Source organism: Camelus bactrianus, chromosome 22 (assembly GCF_048773025.1).
Source record: "Camelus bactrianus isolate YW-2024 breed Bactrian camel chromosome 22, ASM4877302v1, whole genome shotgun sequence".
NCBI lineage: Eukaryota > Metazoa > Chordata > Mammalia > Artiodactyla > Camelidae > Camelus > Camelus bactrianus.
The window spans coordinates 6,820,236-6,842,933 of record NC_133560.1 but is presented as its reverse complement, the minus strand read 5'-3'; the positions used below and the strand labels follow the sequence as shown (position 1 = coordinate 6,842,933).

At 49.0% G+C, this 22,698-nt stretch overlaps 1 protein-coding gene across 1 annotated transcript in view; it reads right to left on the bottom strand.

The window, feature by feature from the left end:
* Window positions 1-22,464, bottom strand: part of COL23A1 (collagen type XXIII alpha 1 chain) — a 301,705-nt gene extending 279,241 nt beyond the window's left edge. The window contains exon 1 of the mRNA XM_074350158.1: window positions 21,974-22,464. Within this exon, the coding sequence (XP_074206259.1) occupies window positions 21,974-22,267 (294 nt within the window). The 5' untranslated portion in view covers window positions 22,268-22,464. The remainder of the gene's footprint in view (window positions 1-21,973) is intronic.
* Between the last annotated feature and the right edge of the window lie 234 nt (window positions 22,465-22,698).

Genomic DNA, 22,698 nt, shown 5'->3' with positions numbered 1-22,698 from the left:
CAGGGGACACAAGCTTGGAAAAATGGAGAAACTCATCTGCAATCCCAAATCCAGGTTCAGGGGAGTGAAGCAATCGGCCCACAGTCCCAGAGCTAGCCAACACTTGAGTCCTGACAAGGCTATACAAAGCATTAACCTTTCTCTAGGAAAAAAACAAAACCAAAAAACAAAAACAAGAAAATCTCCCTTAAAAAATCAAAGCAAATCCTGAATGTGTTAACATGAGTAGAAAATGCAAGACGACCACCGAAAGGGGTACTTAAGGGTCAAACATAAAAATGTAATTTTTCTCCATTAAAAAAAATAATACAAATACCTTGAAAATAGTACAGCAAACAAATGAACAAAAATGTAATTTTTAAAGCGCCGCTTTAGAGAAGCCAAGAAGGCCACCTCCAGTCTTAAGCCCTTGACCACCAAGCCTGGAATTTTCACGTAAGAAGGGGCTCCAGCCAAGCCCTGTCTGCCTCTGGCTGAACTGCCCAGGACTGGGAGCCCGAGACAGAAAGAGGGTAGCTGCGGGCCCCGCAAAGCCCTCCTGAGTTCCCTCTCCCTCCCAGCCTGCCAGCCTCGCCCTGGTTCTCCAGGGGGGGCCACAGAGGCTGACACCGAAGAGAGACGGAGTTAAGGCCGAGTTCTGAGAACAGGAGGACAGGGGTCGTGGACACTTCAGTGGAGGGGCTGTGAAAGCAGGATTATGACAGGACGTCTCCATCCTCATCCCACCTCTGCAGCCCCCAACCCCCATCCCAAGGCCTTGGCTAGCCCCAGAATCTGGTTAGGCCTCTGGCTGCCAAGCTCTCAGCTCCGGGCCAGACCCCCACCTGCCACTCACTGCGGCTCAAACCGGGGACGGGCATGGGGGTGGGGGTGGGGGGTGGTACTTTGCCCTGGCGCCGTCCACCTGGCCCAGAGCCACCCTGTGAGCAGCCCGGCTGGCCCCCAGCCTCCAGAGGTGCCCCTGCAGCTGCCACAGGCCGCCCCCAAGGGGGTGAGACCTGACGCAGCAAGAGCAACTGCCACCCCCAGCCTCCAGCGGCCGCCCCTGCACCGGACTCTGGAGCATCCCGGCCACGCCCGTCCTCACCGACCTGGGACCCGCCCAAGCTGCCAGCGGTGCAGGCGTGCGCAGGACCTCAGAACTCACTTTTTCTCCCCATTGTACTTGCAGATATGACTACAGAATCCCAAATTTACTGGGGAAAAGAATCCAGCCTTCTAGTTTAAGCCAGTAAATTAGTAGGAGGAGCTCTCATCTGTTTTTATCATTGCTAGAAAGGCTAGAAGCTACACTCGTTTAAAAATTAAAAAAGCATTTAATGCTAAAAAAATTTGCCTTTTTTTTTAGGAGTGCAAAAGAGTAACATTTTATTTCTTTAAAAATCAGAAGCAAATATGGCAAAATACAGGGCATTTATATTATTATTATTATATATATTTGAAATATTTTGTAATTAAAAAGAATTTCATGGGCACATAGGGTATAACAATCAAATAATATTAATTATTCACACCACAAAAACTTTTCAAGCAATAACATTAATTATTTAAGCCACAGAAACTTCTGTACATACATTGCAGCATGTGATTAATAAGAGTTAAAAATAAATTCTAAAATTTGCAATTTATGTTAGGGTTTTAATTAGGGTTTTAAAGGGTTTCAGGGTTTTTAATTAATAGTTTTGCTAATGAGCTTTGAATCTCATGCAATTTTAAAATGTCCTTATGCTAGAATTTTAAGCAGATGCTCTTGTCAAAGCTAAAATAAACTTTAATTAATGTGGTAGTCTGAATTTCAGTCTTACTCTGGAAAGCTTTTTCTTTAGCACATAAACAGTAACAAGCAAAAACAATTTGCTTTTAACAAGTGCTATCACATCTGGGCGGCTCCCCCCGAGGGGAAGGGGGCTTTATCTAACACTGATAGGAAACACAATTACTTTTAAGCTATTCTTATCTTCAAACAAAAAGCTAAACAGAAAACTGTTGAAGAAAGGGGGGGAAACGTATTGTTAAATGCTACTAGATGGAATCATAAGTAACTGATGGAGTTTTTGTTTTGCTATTTATTTTAACTCCTTTGATGTGTTTCTTTTTCTGGATTAGTCGGTGAATCTGCACAGTTTTACCTCCTAGTCCTCTGCCCCGCCTCCCACTCCCATCTCCAGGTCCCTAACTCTGGGTTTAAAACATCCCTATTAGGAACACAAAATGAAATGTTTGAATTAGAAACCCAATACCACGATCTTTATTTCCATGCTTTTTTTTTTTAAATTCTAAGAAAATATGCTTTTGTGTCCAGGTTTGTAAAAATAATTCAAAAGCCTCCGCTTTTTACATTCAATTATCTGGCAGCACCCCTAGCATCTGCAAACAATATGGTCCTGGTTTTACATATGCAAACAAGTCCTGACTCCAAAAGTAAATAAAGAATGAGATTCTGAGAAAAGACCCGACTTTGGGAGCACTCCCTCCAGAAGTATTGAGAAGGGGAACTTGGAGTTTGGGGGGAGGGGTGGCAAGCGCCAAGGGAAAACTCATCAGGGAAACTCGCGGTTTTCAAAAAAGCATTACGTGGTCAGATGATAAATTTATTAAAGATTTGTTGAAGTATTAGTCTCACACACTTCACCAGCTACTTGATCCCATCCCTGAACAGCTGCATTTCGATGAAAGATAGATCCTCATACGAAAAAAGGAGATGATGATTTATTTCTGCAAAATGCTACAGATAAAGCCACAAAGACATTCCTATCCTTTGACAGAAAACTCCTACTCTTGGGAATACATCCCAAGGAAATAAATCAGCAGAAGGGAGAAAAAAAAAAGATTCATGAAATAGCGCCGCAAAACAGCGGGAGGGTTTGAGTGAAGGATGGAGAATCCCCTTCCCGGAACTGTCGTATCTTCAGGAGAAATCGTCATGAAGACTGTGTAGCAGCAAAGGAAAATGTTTATGGTACCATAAATAATGTCTACATCTGTGTAGAAACGCAGGCGTGGGACGGCAGCAGCCACCAAAAACATCAGCCCACTTGGATGGAGGGATTATGGAGATTTGCTTCTTTAAAAGTTCTTTCCTTGTTGTAACATCGTCGTCTCAGTGAAAAAAAAAAAAAAATCCTGAGGAGAAGAGGCAAGATGAAGCCCTGAAATCCCCCCGCCGGGGTCAGTTTTTGCATGACACGCAGATGATTCTGCCTCCTCAGGAAGCCCTAACTAATTCCAGGATCAGCCCTGAAAATCCACAGGCGCGGCAGGCGGCGGGGCCGGGCGGGGCGGGGCGGGGCGTGGGGGGGAGGCTCGCGAGGACCTGCGCCGCCCCGCCCGCCCCGCCCCGCCCCGCCCGGTCACACCCTCCGCCCGCCTTCCTCCCTGCAGGGAAGGGCTCAGGCGTACTTCCTTACGTTCCCTCGTTCCTACAGCCAGCTTGAGAGCGCAGCGTTTCCTGGCCTCGTTCACGTTCCTCTTTTAATACCCCACCTGGGTGATGATGAGGACGGCAAATAGAAAGTATTACTAGCATCGAGATGACTGGTTACTTATTATGTGCCAGGCACTGTGCCAACAGCTGTTATCTAGTCTTCCCAAGAATACCCCTCCCTGGGGCTAAAACTATTTTTATACCCATTTACAGATGAGAAAATTGAGACTTGGGGCAATATGTCAGGACTGGACTTGAATCCTGGTGTCAGCTAACTTCAATCACAAAGCAAGACAGCCTCTGCTTACGATCAATTTTCATGTCTTAAAAATGCAGGCCATACAAAACTGTAAGGACAGAAATTAGGTCAGTGGTTGCCAAAGGCTGAGGGAACAGGAAGAAGGAAGTGCCAGGAGATACATGGAGACGTGAAGAGATGGGCTGCTCTGTATGGTGCTGGGATGCTGGATACAAGACTTTACGCATTTGTCAAAAACTACTGGACTGTGCATCACGAAGAGTAAATTTTGATGGATACAAGCTTTAAAAAAAAAATCAGCCAGGATGTTGGAGAACCCCAGGGTGGAACCGCACGCAGAGACAAACGAATCTAACTATATAAAATTGCATGACTTAACCTCACTGCAGGTAGTGGGGGAAAAACACGTAGTTAACATGAATGACTTTGCAAAATAGGGTTTCAGTTGAGAACTGCAGTTTTTCAGCTGAGAACTATAAGACTGAAGGCCATACATAAACACTGTAGTCTGGTAGGTAAATTTGTTTTTCACAGGGGTACGGGGGGCAATTTTGAAATCACTTTACATATTTATTGGGGTTGAATATTTATAGTAAGTAAACTATGGGTAATGAGAGCCAAGTTTCTCACTGTCTGAGAAAAGTTAAAAATAAGCAAAGGAGGGAAGCTAGAATGAACCCTGTGATGCAGGGCTAGTCAGAGACATCCCTATGGGGTTACGTTTATGTTACACACACACACAGATGCATACGGAATTAATTATAGTTATGTGTGCATAGGAGGTGTACATACACATGTATGTACCTTAGCTGTCTGCAGAGAAGACCCACAGCCAATGACACCCTAGTAGCAACAAGCACAGTCAGCACCCAGATCTTGGTCTCTAAATACCATTCTCCAATAAAAGGACCCAGGACTCCTTAAAGAAATAAATGATTCTAGAGCCATGGAAGGAAAAATGTAAGATAAACCTGGAATGTCTTATCGTCCAGAAAGTAAGGAAGTGCTTTTAAAAGGAGGGAGGAGGGGGAGGGTACTTCACAGAAACACAAAACCAACCTGAAAAAGCTCCAGAATGGCCAAAGCTGGAACAACTTAACCAACAAAATAAATAATGTGTATTAGGTTATAATCCAAAGAATAAATTAGAAATCCACGAGTCTCGATTGGCATAAATGATTGGGTAAAGAAAGAAAGAGAGAGAGAGAAATCTTCCTTACAGAAGAATTCTGAGTAATATAGGTAGATACTTCCCTGGCCAGGAGGTGGAACTAAATTCCCCTCGCCTCGCATGTGGCTGGACTTGGAGACACACTTCTAAAAGAGCAGGGCAGGGAGAGGAAAGCAGCGAGTTCATAATGGAGGAGTCTGGCAGGTACCACTTTAATCAGGTGATCAAGGCACACGTCACCAGCGACAGGCAGGGCACGCTGACGTCATGGACCACTGGCATGATGTCAGGACAGTGGCAATCCACCGAGTGGCATTCTTCCCACACACCTATAACCCAGTCTGTCTAATCATGACAAACATGGGGCTAGCTCAAACCAAGCAACATTCTACAGAAAACCTGACCAATATGTCTCAAAATTGTCAAAGTCATTTAAAAAAAAAAACAAACAACAAGGAAAGACTGAGAAGATGTCATAGATCAGAGGAGACAAGACAACTAAATGCAAATGTGGTCTCCTGGACGGGATTCTGGAACAGGAAAAGGACATGAGAGGAAAAAGTGGTGAGAAGATCTGAATCAAGTCTGTAGTTCAGTTGAAGAATGGGTAGCAAACCCGTTACTGCCTCTCCCTGGCTTGGCAGCTGTGTCTCCCGCGAGGGCGGACCACGGGGCTCAGGGGGTGAATCTCCTTGTAGCAGCCGCCGTGCCCCTCTACTTTTTCTTGGGACTTACACTCACTTTTAACGCTCATCTACTGCTCTGTTGAAATTGGAACTGCCTTATGGCAGCTGGTTCGGCTATACTGCCCAGGTGGCAAAACTAATAAACTTTGAGCCATCCCCTCCCCCACCAAAAAAATGGGTGGCAAAATCACAGCATCACTTACCACTCGCTGATTAAGATCTAACTGTGCTATTTTCCATAACAGATTATTCTTTTTAAAAAACTTAAGGTGACGTTCACATAACACAAAATTCACCACTTGATAGTGAACAATTCAGTGGCGTTTAGGGGATTCGTAATGCTGGGCAACCACCCCCTTTAGCTAGTCGCCCCTGTCTAGTTCCAACACATCACCATTTCTCCAAAAGGAAATCCTGTGCCCATCAACCAGTACGTTCCCTCTCCTCCCTCCTCCCAGTCATCAATCTGCTTTCTGTCTCTATGGACTGACCTATTCTGGATACTTCATATAAACAGAGTCACATAATATGTGACCTTTTGTGTCTGGTTTCTTTCACTTAGCAAAATGTTTTTGCAATTCATCCACTTTGTATCATGTGTCAGCACTTCATTCTTTTTTACGGCTGAATAGCATTACATTGTATGGACATACCACAATTTGTTTATCCACTGATGAACATGCGGGCTGTTTCCACCTTTGGTTATTGTCAATAGTGCTGCTATGAACACGAGTGTATGTGCATGAATTGTTTGAGTACCTATTTTCAATTCTTTTGGGTATATACCTAGGAGTGGAATTGTTGGGTCATATGATAATTCCATATTTAACATTTTGACGATCCACCGAACTTTTCCACAGTGGCTGAACCATTTTACATTCCCACCAGCAATGTATGAAGGTTCCAGTTTCTCCCCATTCTCACCAATAGATCCTAATGGCTGTGAAGTGGGATCTCATTTTGGGTTTGACTTGCATTTCCCTAGTGACTAATGATGTTGAGCATATTTCCGTGTGCTTGTTGACCATTGTATGAGGAAAGGTCTGTTAAAGCCCTTTGTCCATGTTTAAACTGCATTGTTTGTCTTTTAGTTGCTGAGCTGTTAAGAGTTCTTTACGTATTCTGGATACCTACATTCTCATCAGATACATGATTTGCAAATATTTTCTCATATGATAGATCTATTCTTGATCAGAATTCTAACCATCTCCAATGGAGACACAATATGAGAGTGTTAAAATCATCTTGCAAACTGGAGGTGGTGGGAACAGTCCATAGCTTAATGCTGGTCTTGCTAGATGAACAGTGGGTTATTGTTACTCATGGATTTGACCTGGTTCTTTTTAATTCACAGTAATTGTATTCATTTTCCATTGCTGCATAACAAATTTCCACCAAGTAAGCAGTTTAGAGCAACACAAATGTACTGTCTTACAGTTTTCATGGTCAGAAGTCCACATACAGATGAACTCGGTTTTCTGCTTAGGGTTTCATGAGGCTAAAATCAATGTATCATCTGGGTGTTTCTAGAGCTCTGAGTCCTCTTTCAAGCTCATGTGGTTCCTTGTGGCCTGAGGCCACCCCCATTCTCTTTCTGACTGCTGGCCAGGGGCTGCACACAGTTCCTTGCCATGTGGTCCCGTTCACACACCCTCTCATGCTTCAAGGAAGGGTCCAATCTTTTTTAAGGACTCACCTAATTAAGTCAGGCCCACCAAGGACAAGCTGATTAGTAACTCAATCTTAGGTTGAGTGTAACTCAATCATATCATCATAATCACAGGTTCTGCATACACTCATGGGGAGGGCATTATACAAAGTATGTTCCCTAAGGGGTGGTCATCTTGGGAGCTATCTTAGAATTCTGCCTGCCAGAGCATTGTATACAGTTAATTTTTTACTTTTCACAAATGCACTATGGTTATGTGCCATAGTTATGTATACAAGCGGTTATGTATATAATCATGGTTGTGTATATAAATCTAAAATTATTCCAAAAATGTTAAAAGGCCATGTCATGGGTTTCTACTTCCAGGCAAGATGGAGTAGTAAGGACTAGATTTACCCTCCTGCCTAAAACAATATCAAAAACCCAAACAATAACAACAATAAAAATCCCACAAACAAAATATATGACACAATAGTTTTGAAGATACAGATGTCAAGCAGGGAAAGAGAGTGATCTCGGAGACACAGAAAACAAGCGCTCTGGCTTCCTGCCGGGGGGCAGTTCCCAGGCTGCGGCACAGGGAGAGGAAACACAGGGGGAGCCTGGCAGCATGGAGTCCCGGCACGTGAGGGCAGTCAGGGCGTGCAGAGCAGAGGACCTGGGAGCTGAGAGCTGCACGCACAGGACCACGGACATCTTCAAGGGTCCTCGCTGGGTACTCAGCAGAGCACTGGTCAGCACGTGTACGTGAAGAAGCCACCCAAGGCCAGGGACAGAGCCACCTGAAAGGATTAGAGGGAAGAGCGCCAAGCTCTCACACGGGGCTGGGAGGAGCACCTGCTGACACTGAGCAAGGTACCAGGAAGGCAGGGAATAACAACCCTACACTGAATACAGCTCTGACCCCAGCTAATGGGTCTTAAAGACAAGACCCAAAAGATCACACTATTCTCAAGTAGTAACTGTGACATAACAAAGCTCAAGATTGATAGAAATATAAAAATATCCACCATTCATAATAGTCTGGCATATGATAAGAAAATACTGTCAGGAAAAGAGGCCCCACAATGAGCAGAAAAATCATAGATTTTTTTTGAAGTGAAATTGAATTGAAATGAAATAATTGAAAATGACTCACAATTGCCACAGACTTAGCACACAAAGACCTTAAAACAAGGATTGTACCTGCACTGTCTATGTTCAAAAAGTTAAGCAGAGACATCAAAGATACCCAATGACCCAAATTGAAATTCTGGAGATGAAAACGATCATGTCTGAGGTGGAAAATACGACAGAAAGGATTAAGGGAAGATCAGATGCTGCAGAGGAAGAGACTGGCGAATCTGAAGACAGCAACAGGAACTGCCCAAAATGAACACAGAGAGAAAGGACGCTTTTAAAAAGAAAGAGTGTCAGTGAATTTTGGGATTCAAGCGGTCTAATATGTGTGCAATTGGAGTCCAAGAGGTAGAGGAGAACAGAAAAAAAATTTTGAAGAAGTAATGAGCAAAAACTTCAAATTTTGATGAAAACTATAAACCCACAGATCTAAGGATCCTAGTGAAACTCAAAATAAACATGAAGAAAACTATGCCATGGAATATCACAATTGAATTGCTTAAAACGAGGGATGAAGAGAAAACCTTAAAAGCAAACAAAGAAAAAAGACATTGTACGAACATAGGACACTCGCCATACACTGCCGGTGGGAACGTAAAATGATGCGATGGTTTTGAACAACGGTTTGGCGGTGTTTTAGAAAGTTAATCACACACCTCTCAGACCATCCACCATTCCACTCCAAGGGAGTTACACCAAGGAGAAATGAAAGTGTGTTCCACACAAAGACCTGTACGTGAATATTACAAATCAAAGACTTTGTCTGTATTAGCCCCGAACTGGAAACAACCCAAATATCCATCAAGAGGTGAGGTGGCTAAACAAACTGTGTTATATCCATGTAACACTACTCGGCAGTGAAAAAGAACGAACTGATAACGTGCGCAAATTATCGAAGAAACTCTCAAAAATTGTACCGAGTGAAGGAAACCAGACCCCCCTCCCCCGGACGAATATTCTATTCATGTGAAAATCTCACAAAAAGGGAAACCAATCACTAGTGCTAGAAATCAGTGGAACCAGCCAGAAATGCCCGGGTGGCAGGAGGGAGAGGATGGAAGAGAGACAATTCAAGGGGGCAGGAGGGGACTTTAGAGGGCGACATTCGCTATCTAGACCGTGGAGATGGTTTCACAGGTGCACACGTATGTCAAAATGCAGCGAATTGCACATCTCAAATCTGCAGAGTTCACTGTATGTCACGTACACTGAACAAAAGCCAAAAGACAGGGATGCCCAGGTCCTGGCTCCCCGGGCTTGGCCGGCTGGGGGGACGGGCATCCATCCGGGGCTCAGAAGGCATCAGGTCACCAACCCCGAGCCTCAGCGTCCACCTCAGTGCCAGGTAAACATCCCAGTAGTGGGAGGCAGACAGTCAGGGAGCACACCCAGCCCAGCCCAGGCGTTTGGCAGGAGCTGAGGAGCTCTTCTCTAAGGAATGTGGGTTTAATCAGTGACTCCCACTGGCACGCTGAGCGACTCTTTTTCCAACCCACGTTGGCAAACATTTCCTTAAGGATCCCTGCTCGGTCCCAAAATACAGAAGTGTGTTTCGAAAGGTTTAGTCTGCAAATGAAATGCAAGTCTTCAGTAATCCTTAATTCGTGTTCCCATTCATTATTTTGCAAAGACACACACATCACTTCCCATCAGAACCCGCCTTCTAAGGTTCACCGAGCCAGCCGGGCCCCAGGGGTGCAGGGGTGGCTTCTGATTGTGAGGGAGAGCCCTCAGGCTGCTGCCACGTGTGGCCTCCAGCCTTCCCCGCAGCCCAGCCGCCCTGCCAGGCCCGCTTCAGTCCCCACGCGCAGCCCGCCTGCTTCCTGCGGAGCCCCGCCCCCACGCCCTGTCCCCAGCAGGCACCTGGAGCCTCCCCGATGTGTCCAGCCTGACTAGATGGTGGTCCCAGCTGAGTCGCATCCCCCACCAAAATTCATGTGTCCATGTGCTAACCCCTAGTCCTTCAGAATGGGACTGTAATTGAGACAGGGTTTTCCAAGAGGTAATTAAGTTAAAATGAGGCCATTAGGGCGGGTCTTCGTCCGATATGACTGGTGTCTTCATAAGAAGAGGAGAGTCACTGGTTAGTAATACACACGCTGCAGTATTCAGGGCTCCCCCTGAGCGCGTGATATCTGGAGATTATTTTGAAATGTATGAAAAAATAGAATGCACTGGTGAACGGATAAAGGCACGAAGAGATAGAGCAAGTGAAGTGTTAACGATGCAATCTGGGTGGGGTCTAGATCTGTGCTTGCCGTAAAATTCCTTCACCGTTTCTGTTTTGAAATTTTCACAATATAGTGATGATCTGAATGGCAAAGCTTAACTTTTTATTTCAGTGAGTCAACAGCTTTGCGGTTTCTTCTTCCAAGGATAATACTGGCATATGCTTCAGGGATATTTGGGTAACGTGCATATAAATTACGTGTGATATTTGCATGTTTATACTTACAAATAATTCAGTTAAATTATTTGCTGACTCCTGGTCAGGGGGAGCTGTAACATGGCATATAGCGCTTCAGATGTAACCTTTCAACAGCAGGAGACAAAACGATGTGTTATACACAGCACACGTGCTGTGCTGTTGGAAATAATTACACAGCTTTAAAACAAGTTGAAAAATGTACTATCGCTACATGTAAAAGATGATACATAAGAAATAGCACCATATTAAATAAACACAAACTCCCATATCTAAAAAAGAGAAGAGGAAGTTCAGACAGAGACACACACAGAGGAGTGACGGTGCGAGGACACAGGGAGCGCGCAGAGCCACCTGCAGGCCGAGGAGAGAGGCCTCGGGAGAAGCCACCCTGCCGACGCTGTGACCGTGGGCTTCCAGCCTTCGGAATCATGAGAAAACAAATGTTTGTTGTTTAACGCTGCAGTGCTTTGCTCCAATAGCCCTGGCAGACTGACACAGATGGGGTCCCCGGGACACCCGTCCCATCCCCACGTTCCTCCCCCAGACTCCCCACCAGCCACAAGCTACGAGAAGCGAGAATAGGCAGGGAGGAGGCTGAAAGGACCTGAAGTTCTCACCTTGGGAGGTGGAGGGTGGGGTGAGGGGAGGGAGACACCGGTGAGAATATTTAGGAAGATGAGCGAGAAGAATGTGCGCTGGCCACACCGGCCTGGGGCACGGGCTCCCGGGTGAAGGTCACCCGCAGGACCCTCCCCCAGCTCGGCTCACCCAAGCCAAGCCGAAGATGTGAGCATCACGACAGGAGCTGGACAGGGCAGGAGCAGGCCCTGGGATGGCCCGGGCGTGGGGGTTAGCGGTCCTGCAGCTCCACGGCTAGGATGGCCGGTGGCAGGGGCAGGGGGTAAGGAGGAGGGGACCTAGCCTCCCTCACTGCCCAGGCTGTCCTGGGAAGGGCGCCTCCCTCCATCCTCGCAGAAATAGCGGTCAAGCACAGACCATCACCCTTTTTCCAGAGGAGGAAAGTGAGACTTGGAAAAGTCAACTAATTTGTCCCAGGACACTGTGGCCACTTTAGAGGCAGCTCCAGACTCAAACCCAGGGCTCTCAGCTCTGGGGCCCCGCGGCCTGAGCTGTGCTGGGCCGTCAGAGCGGCTTCCAGGTGGGACAACTTGGGCGGGGAGGTCTCACCCTTCCTGCTTCCCTCCCAGCTCCCGCGTGTGCATCTGCACACACACGCTCACTGCCCGCCACGCACATGCACACACATTCATATACACACTCAGACACCTATGTGCACTCACACATATACACACACACAGAGGCCACGTGCGCATATGTGTGTACACCCGCTCTCATATGCACACACACCCACTAGCACACATACGCTTACGCCTTCCCACCCCTCCCAGGGGCTCACCCTCACACACACACACACACACACACACACACACACGTCCCACTGCCCTGTAAACTTGTCCTTCATCTGCACCACAGATGGGTCTGAAGACGAGATGCTATAGGTGATAATCGCCCACATGTCACACAAAAAATCACAGCTAAATAAACGGACAGACCCTGGTTTGTGTGGGACGATCCTCCTTGGAGACCCAAAGTTAAGTACGTTTTATTTCCGTTGTCTTCTTGAAAACACCAGAATACATTCTCATTGCGTTATCACTTGTTTCACAAGGTGAAGTTGGAAGCAAACTCCGTTTCAGAAGTTCACATTACCCATTTGAAGGCACTTCCCCCCGCTCCCAGATTTTGTGGATACATGAGAAAAATAAAGGTTTTCTCATTTACTACTGTGAGTCGAAGCAGATGTGCGCGAGGCCTCCAGCTCACCAGCATAGTCACGAGCATTGAGGCCGTTCGTGCCATGTTGTGTAATCACAGAAAGAGGCTTATTAATTCAGTTTATTCGGTGTCGGATGCCCTTTCACAATGGAAAAGGCCACTTAATAATTTGGGGGATACTTACACTTTTATTTTGGTCATAACCATGAAATTTTTTTATTTAAATGGAAAAATCTCATTCTGCTCAACTGAGAGACTGAAGAAATGGGGCTATGAAGCTAATTCAGTCTTTGCTTTTCTTCAACAACAAAGTCACATTTCTCCATTATTGACTCAGAGACTCAGGTACCTTTTTCACTTCTCTACGGCCTTCACAGGGTGGCAGAATCCCAGTGGTAATAGGATCTTAAGGCCGTTCCTGTAACCACGGAACCTCCTCTCCAATTAGCGGAGACACTCCTTCCAGATTCCAAGAGAGCGTTCCAACGAGAGCTGCCATTTGCAGGATGCGTGTGATGCGCTGGGCTCTGCAGACATATCAGCTTGTCTCGTCCCCACAGAAACTCTGAGGCAAGTACTGTCATCCCTGTTTAACAGACGAGCTGGGGAGGGTGTAGCTCAGTGCTACAGCACATGCTTAGTATGCACAAGGTCCTGGGTTCAATCCCCAGTACAGCCACTAAAAATAATTAGTTGATTAATTAATTAATTAGCAAGCCTAATTACACCCCCATAAATAAATAAGTAAATAAATAAATAAAATAGACATTGGAAGGCAAAAAAACCCAAAAAACAAAAAAATACAGATGGGCAAACTGAGGTTTGGAAGCCACACAACTAGGAAAGGCAAAGCTGGGATGTGAACCCAGGGCTGCTCAAAGCTACAGTCTTCCCCAGCACCTTGCACATCAGCCACCTGGGGAGGATGAGGATGTCTACACTGGCGGGAAAAGCTGCCGCTGCTCCAAGCTAAAGTGCCATTTTCCTGGGGGGCTGCCGTGAGGCTGCCGAGAGGGCTCCGAGCTAGGCGTCAGGTCACCTGGGCTGGTCGCTGCCCCTTGTGGGAGGGCGAAGCCTGGGCTGGGGGTTTGCTAAGCAACACCACGAGGATGCGCGCGTCAACCTTCCGTCCAGGGCAGGCACCCAGAGGCCCTCAGCCACTTCCCCTGTTGCCCCCAGGAGCACACTGACATGGCTTTCTTTAAAACTACACCTGCAAACTTGCTTTTTCTCCCCCTGGTTCGTGCTTAGTGCTGAAGTATGTTTCCGGACATGATGGAGGGATGTTTTCTAAGTGCCTGCGTCAACAATGCAAGATTCATCCTGATCTTACACATGGAGGTGATTGATCGGGGAAGGAGCCGGAGGTCGTGTGCAGCCTCCAGAGAACTTTACGACACCGAGTTACGTCTGTTCACAGAGTTAGAAGTTGCACCGCCGACCGAGAGCCATGCCTGGCGACCACTAAGCTCTGGCTCTGCACCAAACCAACGAATGAGCCTAATTCTGAGATGAAATCTTCAGCGTTCTGCCAAATCTTATTTTAAGGGTTGATGATCATTTGCTTTTTGCTTTTGCTTTCAACAACAACAAATCCAACTAAAATAAAAGTTCAACCAGAAGACAGACTGAATCCACTCTGCCCATCATAAAACTTGAGGCGTGATTTCACAATGGTGCAAGAGTTTTGGAATTCCGCAGGAGGGTAAACATGTATGTCATGGACAGTCGGATGTTCTAAAATCAAGACAAAAAACAAAGCCCTAAAAACGATCCTCTTTAGACAGTTACTCTCCATCCTAAAAAAAATAGAAGTGAGACACTTCCCCTATAAAACCACCGACTGTACCGTGCCAGCAATGATGGGAGGAGGTCTAGATGCGTGTTGATGGAAGGATGCAGATTCCACTGATGGAATCCTAGGTGGTCATGAAACAGGACCCTGGAGCAGCTGGGAAAATGTTTTTGATATAAGGCTGAAATACACAGAAGCAAGACATAAATGGTGAGCACTCTGCGGTGACGATGAGCTGCACATAAATCTGCCTGTCCGTGCAAGGATTGGAAGGGATCCTGCAAAAAGTTCAACAGACTTGGCCTCAGGGCGGTGGGACTATCAATACAATTAATCATGTTAAATCAACATCCATCTTGGTTATTTACATTTTAGAAGAGCTGGAAGGGGAAGGGTTGCCAAGCAGCTATATGCCAGCACTGGGCCTGACATCCTGGAGGAAGGAGGTGGCCACTGCCCAGCAGCAGCCGGAGCTGAGAAAGAGGTTTGAAAGAACTCTGTCTCCCACCAACGCCTATCAATGCCTCGTGGGGGGTGGGGATCAGCATTATTGCAGGGAAAGGGGGACATATGTAGAGACCTGTGGTAAAAGAGAGGGCTCCCTGAAGGTGCAGGACGGTGCCAAAGCCCTGCGGGGCCCTGAAACTGAGGGACAGCGGGGTCTGTGCTCAGAGCTCAGCCTCGGCTGCACAAGCCCTTCCGTCCAGCCCTCCCTTCTCCCCGAACCACCTCGGCCCCGCCCCACAGGCTGGGCTCCACCTCACTGTAGAGAAGTGGGGTTCAAGGGGTGGCAGCCGCCTGAATGTTTGTGTCCCCCATCCCCCAATTCATGTGTGGGGACCTACCCCCCAGTGGGATGGTATTAGGAGAGGCTTTGGGAGGTGACTGGGGCAGGAGGGTGGGGCCCTCATGAATGGGATTAGTGCCCTCGTAAGAGAGGCCCCAGAGAGCCCCCCACCCTCCTGCCATGAGAGGACACGGCGAGACGGTGGCCGGCCATGAACCGGAAAGCGGTCCTCACCGGGCACCGTATCTGCCTGGACTTCCCAGCCTCCCAAACTGTGACACGTAAACATCTGCTGTTTAAGCCCGCGGGTCCGTGCTGTTGTGTGACAGCAGCCTGAACAGACACAGACAGTGGAGGAAAGGCAACACGGAGGCGGGGGAATAAGGCGCGCACACTAGTGGGTATCAGTAAGCTACAAGGATGTATCGCCAGCACAGGGAACAAAGCCAACACTTGGTAATAACTATAAATAGAGCGCAACCTTTACAAACTGTGAATCACCGCGTTGGACACTTGTAACTTACATAATATGGGGCAGCAACGATACTTCAATTGAAAAAAATAAATTAAATTAAAAAAAATATAGACAGTGCCTTTCTGAATCCTTGTCCAGAGCATTTCCTCTTCAAACTCAGGCCTCTCAAAGCCACCGGGACACACGGCTCCAGGCAATGCCGTGGCCACCTCCTAGCACATGCACATCACTGCTCCAGGTCAGTGGGACTTAGGGCGCCCCGACAGGCCCCTCAACCAGGCTGGAGGAGGGGAGCCTCCTTCCTCACGAGAACACTCCTCTCGGGAGAGCCCTCCCTGGGAAACGGATGAAAGGGGGCCGAGGAAGCACTGCCCCGGGCTGGACGAGAAACGCAGACAAAGGGTGGACAGGACACGCCCCCCTTGTCACTCCTCCTTCCAGGGCCTCCCACTAGCCCGAGGGGCGCCCACAGCAGGTCACCGCCTGCATCTCAGTGACATTTCTCCCTTGTAAAACAAGGACAATAACCTCTGTGTTCCACAACTCATGCGGCCATTTCAGTGAAGTTTTAAGATTTTAAGTGGCCCTGTAACGTGTTAAGCTCACATTTTGTATGTGCATTATATTCAGAGACAGTTACGGGTTTTGATATTACCAGAGATAAACCCGAATTTATCAAGATACATAAACACCTACAGAACAATACCCACCAACTCTACTGCCCACCCCATTAGAACAAAAAACCTTTAGCTGGATTTGAAGCCACTGCAGAGGAATTTCTCCAGGATGTGGCTCCAGCTTGTCGCCCAAGCCTCTCTCTTTTTATTCCTTGGATGGTCATCTACTGGGTTTTACCAGCCCAGTGTCTTCCCCCCCTTCTTCTAGTAACAGTTGTCCTTTGGGAACCATCCTCCACTCCTGGTCCTTTCACTCCAGTGGGGGACACACAGGTGTGCAGGGTGCACACACACCCCCCGAGCCTAGCAGAAAAAAGAGGCTGCCCGGCTTGTCTTAGTGACCAGTGCAGCTAATCCATACTGATCTTTGGAGTGAACTGGGGGAACTATGGGGACAGAGAAACTCTAACGCTGAGGACATGAGCCTGGACCTGCTGGCAGCTGCCCGGCCACTTCACGGGAAGAGGGAGGGCATCCTTGAGAAATATGAAGCCAATACCAAGAGACACAAAATCAAGGCACTTCTCACTGTGCCTGAGCAGACATCTCCCTGGACGTCTCAGTGACTCAAGCCAATAAATTCCCTTTTAAATTTAGCCAGGCTTGGGGAGGGTACAGCTCAGTGGTAGAGCACGTGCTCAGCATGCAGGAAGTCCTGGGTTCAATCCCCAGTACCTCCACATTGCTCCTGTCACATTGCTCTTTGAAGGCACAAGGATCCAAAGGCATCTAGAAAGATGGACTCTAATGAGATGACGCTCGATGAGGGTAAAAGAGACACTGTGCTCTGGGGACCATGATTCTAACTGCATACTCTGGAAGGGGATCTGGAGGCCATGGGGAGACATGGCTGTTGGAAAAGTCCAGGAGACCTATGGCCAGGGGCTGCATGGGGAGGGGGAGCGGGCTGCCTGGGCACGTGGTTTCGGGGGTACTGAGCTCCTTGGTCCTCCAGCCCGAGCAGCCTCTCCACCCACTGCAGGGTGATGTGCAAGTATGGGATGGAGCTAGAGAGAACCCCAAATGCACCAACCTTGACCATGGCTGGAGGGTGAGCTGGAGAGCAGGACCCTGAAGGAAACAAATTTTGTGGCTGAAGAGTTTCCCAAAGCACGGAGCAGTAAAAGGGGCATGGTTATGAAAGCTGTGGCAGGACAATGGATGACTGTCCCCTCCTCCCCCCCCCAACCCCATCCTTCTCTAGGGTAACATTCTAGGGCATCCGCCTGACACTGTTGGTTGCTCCCCAACAGCCATTCTCAGGCTCCCTTCCTCACAAAGCTGCAATTCTGTTCCACTGGCAACGTGCCCAGACTCAAGGGATGAACCGAGCTTGGCCAAAGCCTCCTGTGGCAGCCGCATCACCCTTTTAGGGACAGGATGATGGTGATCACGGGCTCTGGTTCTGGCTGGTGGCTCTAAGGAAAGTCCCCTGACTCAAATGAAAGAGAAAGCCTCTCCAGAAGATGGCTTTTTCCTGGCCTCTTCCCTTCTGCCTTGGCTACTCTTGTGTGAAGACACATGCTTGGAGCTGCAGCAGCCATCTCGTGACCATGAGGAGAGGCCAAGAGAAAGGCAGACAGTGACGGGGCACCCAGTCGTGGCCAAGTCAGGGAACTAACCCAGGATCTGCAGGCAGACTTCCAGGCTGCTCTGGCTATGCAAGATCATTCCATGAATGTCGTCTCAGGGACCACAGTCGGGGATTCTGTTAGTCGCCATCAAGAGCCCACTTACTGACCAACACTTTGCTCTCCATTGTCTTATTTGCTCGTCACTATGCAGGTAGCTGTGATCATCATATTAGGTCTTTTTAAAAGTTTTTTTTTTCTTGTTTTTTTGTTTTGGTGGCAGGGGGTAATTAGGTTTATTTATTTATTTTAATGGCGGTACCGGGGATTGAACCCAGGACCTTGTGCATGCTAAGCACGTGCTCTACCACTGAGCTCTACCCTCCCCCTCTGCGATCATCATATTAGGGAAGTTGAGGGGGTTAGATGATGAAACTAGCAGACGGTGGGACTGAAACCCCACGCACCATCTAGCCCTCTCTGCCTGCTGGTTCCATTCGTTCCGCTTACATTCCACCTACAGATTCCCAACTTCAGGAGCGATGCTGCAAATCTCCCAAGCCAATGTGTAAGAGTCCGATTCAGCAATTCCAAAATATGTTTGGGAAAGGAATGGCCTGACAGTTGGCTTCTCGTTCTAAACATGCTGCTGTTCTAATAAAGCTCTCCCAAACTGTGGCCAAAATAAAAGACCGGAAAAAAAAAAAAAAAAAAGAGTGGAGAGATAAAGTAAGTGTGCCAGGAAGTAATTGGTAAGAAACTTTTTCGGTTTGGGAGCCACGAGATGTCAAGGAAATGAATGTAGCTATGAATTACGCTCCACCTCAGGTTGTGCCACAAGAACCAAACACTGGTGTTTTTTTATTAAAGCATTCACCATAGAGCCGTCCTGGTGAGTGACAAGCTGCCCAAAAAGCTACATTTGACTCTGGGTTTTAAGGTTTCTTAACCAATACATAGAGTTGGTGCCAGGGAAGGAAAGGGCTTGAATTTTATCCTGAGTCTCCGGGTTTTTCAAATTGTTTTCAAACTAATTGGTCTGGACAATGGAAGACCAACAGCCAACAATAAATCCATTGTAAGCTGGAAATAGTTTCCTCTGAATATAACTAAATATTTCTTTAATCCCTGCATTAAAATTTTTACTGTAGTGTAGTAGCTTTTTATTTACTCTAAAATTTGAGCTTTTGTAACACTGCAACTCTAGGTATAACTAATGGGGGGGGCAATTACTGAGACAAGCTATTTAAAGCACTTGAAAAGTTTAGTATCAGATGCTTGTTTTGCATTTATATTTTGGGGTCGTACTGAAGATACTATCATTAATGACTCTTGCTCAGAAATCTTGCTTTTATGTTCTGAAAAACCATTTCTTTTCCTTTGTGCCATGGGAAGGGTCTTTAAGAATCATGAGTTACCATGACTATTCCTTTTTTGTAGCTTCTGTATCGACATTATCAGACACATCAGCCCATCCCAAAAGAGTTGGTTCACGGTTCTATTCCCAAGGGAACAAAGACAGTGGGTCCCCTATGAACAGTGGCTTTTGTTGGCTTGTTTTTTATTTATTTATTTTTCTGACATTAAAGTTGTGTATGGTTGGCAAGGATTTTTCCTCTTTAATTTGGATGTGGTTTCTGCCTCTGAAACTGAAAACAAGTTTGTTGGTAAAAGGACAAGCTGCAGGCACCCCCACAAATGCAACTACTTCAGCACGGGCTGAAAGGATGCTTCACAGAGAACAAGTAAGGACTGAGAAGCACATTCAAGCACAAATGTTCTTTCTCTAAGAGATTTTCAGTTCATTGTCGCTTTGTCCTTTATATTGAATCATTTTTAAAAATTATCTTCACATTTATTTAAAGCCAATTACCAGCTCCTCGACGTGCCTCCCACAGCCCGCTCATCTCAGCCAGGGACTCTCAGGGCCACCGGCCAGGCTGTGTACACTTCCCATCCCGCGACATCCGCAAGGCGAATGGCTAGGAGCAGGAGCGGACTGGTGCCCTGGGAAAGAGATGCCTCTCACCGGGGACACCCAAACAGCCAGAAGCTTGAGGCCAACCTCACTCAGGGTGTGGCATCTCAGATGCTCCAAGCACAGACCCCTCTACGCCGAGCGTGGTTAGCCAGTAGCACGACGTGCTGAGATGTGTCCTATGCTAATGGCAGCCTGCTGAATGGTATAGAGGATTTCAAGTGGAAATCCCAGGATTTGAAATTTTCCCTTTGCCTTTCTAATAAAGAGAGAAAGTGGGGGGGGCATATGGAGGGAGGGAGGGAGAGACAGAGAGAGAGAGAGAGAGAGAGAGAGAGGGAGAGAGAGATGGAGAGATGGAGCGAGAGAGAGACTCTGCAATAACTCCTCGGAAGCAGGATGAAGCCCCTGCAGTCTCTCCTGTAATCTGCACAGTTCAGGACTTGAGAGTCCACACTTCTTAGCTGTGACTGCGTTCCCAGTACAGCGCCCCCACCTCCCCATTAGAATCCAGGACACGATTTGCAAGTCCCTTGTAAAAAGTTTCACCAGGATTTCTGATTTACACAGTCAAAGCTTGCAGTTTATTTGTACTAAGTAAGAGGGGCCTCCTATTTGAAAGAACAGCCACAGTTACAGCACTGACAGGTAGAAATTTCACTGGCCCTCCGTAAATCAATTCAACACCCTAGTCTCTAAGGATTTGCTGAAAGATAATGGGCTGCAATTATGAAATCATCACCATGAGTTGCCAGCAGGGCTCCAGAGAGATTTCTGAAGTCTGCAGGCACTTACAAGAGGAACATAGGAAATCATTTCATGAGGCAGCAGTTTTGCCCAAAACCAAGCTGTAGATATAATGCAGGCTTAAATGAAAGAGACTAAGAAATAGATATGGTGACCAAGGAGGGGTGGTGCAGTCTTCTCCCATTCCTCTAAAGAATCCAAGTTAACTCAACAATGGCTACATAGCTCAGCACGTTAGTAGAGATCACAGCTGGGCACAATTCAGGGGAACTGGTAGCAGCAAGCCTGCCCCCCCCCCACCTTGCAACACTGGGGTGCTTTTCATACTCCAGTCGAGGATGCCCCTTTGGGAGTACGCCTGGGAGCTTGGGAAGCCGCCTCTCCCAGGAAGAAGAGGACGGCTCAGGCAAGGGAGACCAGCACAGGCAGGGGAGCACTGGCCAGCTCGCCAGCACCAGCACCAGGTCTATGCCGAGGTGCACTGCTGCACAGAACGTGGGGGTTTTAACAAACATGATGGGCGAGGGCTCTGAAGTCCCAAGCGAGGCTCCTGCTTTGAAGACACATAGCAGCAATCTTAAGTGTCACAGAGTCTCCTATGATGCTTCCGACAAACGCAAGGAAACTCAGGATTGGCTGTGTCCACACTGCCCAGGTGGCATCGACTGAAACCAGAATCTGGGTTTTCTGGCCCCGACTGTTTTTCCTTCCCCTCACCCTACCAAGCTGATGTGGGCACCCTCTCTGGTCTGGCTGCACTGGATGCACACTGAGCCGAAGCAGCACCAAAACGAGCACTACGTCTCCCAGATGGAGCTGCTCTGAAACACTTTCGGGCGGGACGTGGACAAGGCAGGCTGGGCTGACCATGTCCCTCCCAGGGCCCCAGCCCTCGGGTCTGACTGAGGTGTCCCTCCACTGTGGCCGCCGCCTGCTGAGGGCCCCACGTTTCTCCAGGTGTATCGGCGTTGGGAACAGTAGGTGCCACCGGAGACAAGAGTCACAAGACACTTCCCGCAAAAGCTTTCTCATTATCCCGGCACAGATAAGGAGCCAGGCGCTTAACGCAAGCGGGAAGCAGCGGGTCCCAGCGCGCACACCCGGGGAGACTCGCACACCCGGGGAGACTCGCCTCCAGATCTGTTATTTCGAAGTCCGCAGTCTTTCCTCCTCCGTCCCCCAAAGGCCCTTCTAGCTCGCTGTTTCCGCAGCCACCGGCCTGGGAATGCGACCCCGAGGCTGGAGCGGGGACAGCAGGACGCCCTCGGGGACCCGCACCCCCGCCTCCGTCCCCGTGCGCCGGCGGCCTGCGAGGACCGGCGGGCCACCCCTCCTCGGCGACACGGCTCGGGGCGCACGCCCGTCCCCCGCCCCGCGCGCCGCGCCTCACCTCGCGCAGCAGGCGCTCCAGGTGCGGTTCGGCCCAGGCGGCCAGGGCGTCCGGCGAGCCCGCGCGCCGCAGCAGCGCCCGCTCCTCCTCCAGCGCCGCCACCCGGCCCTGCAGCGCGGCCGCCTGGACGCCCAGCAGCAGGCAGGCGGCCGCCGAGCCCGCGGAGAGCAGCAAGCACAGCGCGCTCAGCGCCCAGGCCCCCGCTGCCGTCGCCGGGCGTCCCGCGTCGCCGCCACCGCTGCCCGCCAGGCCGCCCTTCGGCGCGTCGCCGCCCGCGCGCTGGCCGGGACTCATGGCGCGCTGGTGGCGCGTGGGCTCTCGGAGGGGGCGCTGCGCAGAGCCGGAGTGCCGGGCGGAGCGCGCGGTGGGCAGGCGGGGGAGCCGCGGGCACGAAGCCGGCCGGGCGCGGGGCTGGGCCTTCGGGGAGCAGCGGACCGCGGCGCACGCCCCCTTCCCCGCCGCCAGGCGCCTCCACACAGCGGCCACTTTGGGCAGTTTCCTCTATGCAAATAGAGCCTGCCAGAAAAGGAGCCGGGACCCACCCAGGGGAGGAGCGGCCCGGCCGGCCCCGAGCCGCGAGGGGGCGGGGGCGGGAGTGGAGCGGGCCCCGCGGAGCCCCCGGCGCGCGCCGTCCGACCCCGCGCGCGGCGCGCACCGCCGCCCTCACCTGCCCCGGGCGCCGGGCTGCTCCGACTCCCGCTGGCGACTCTGCGACTCCCCAGCCC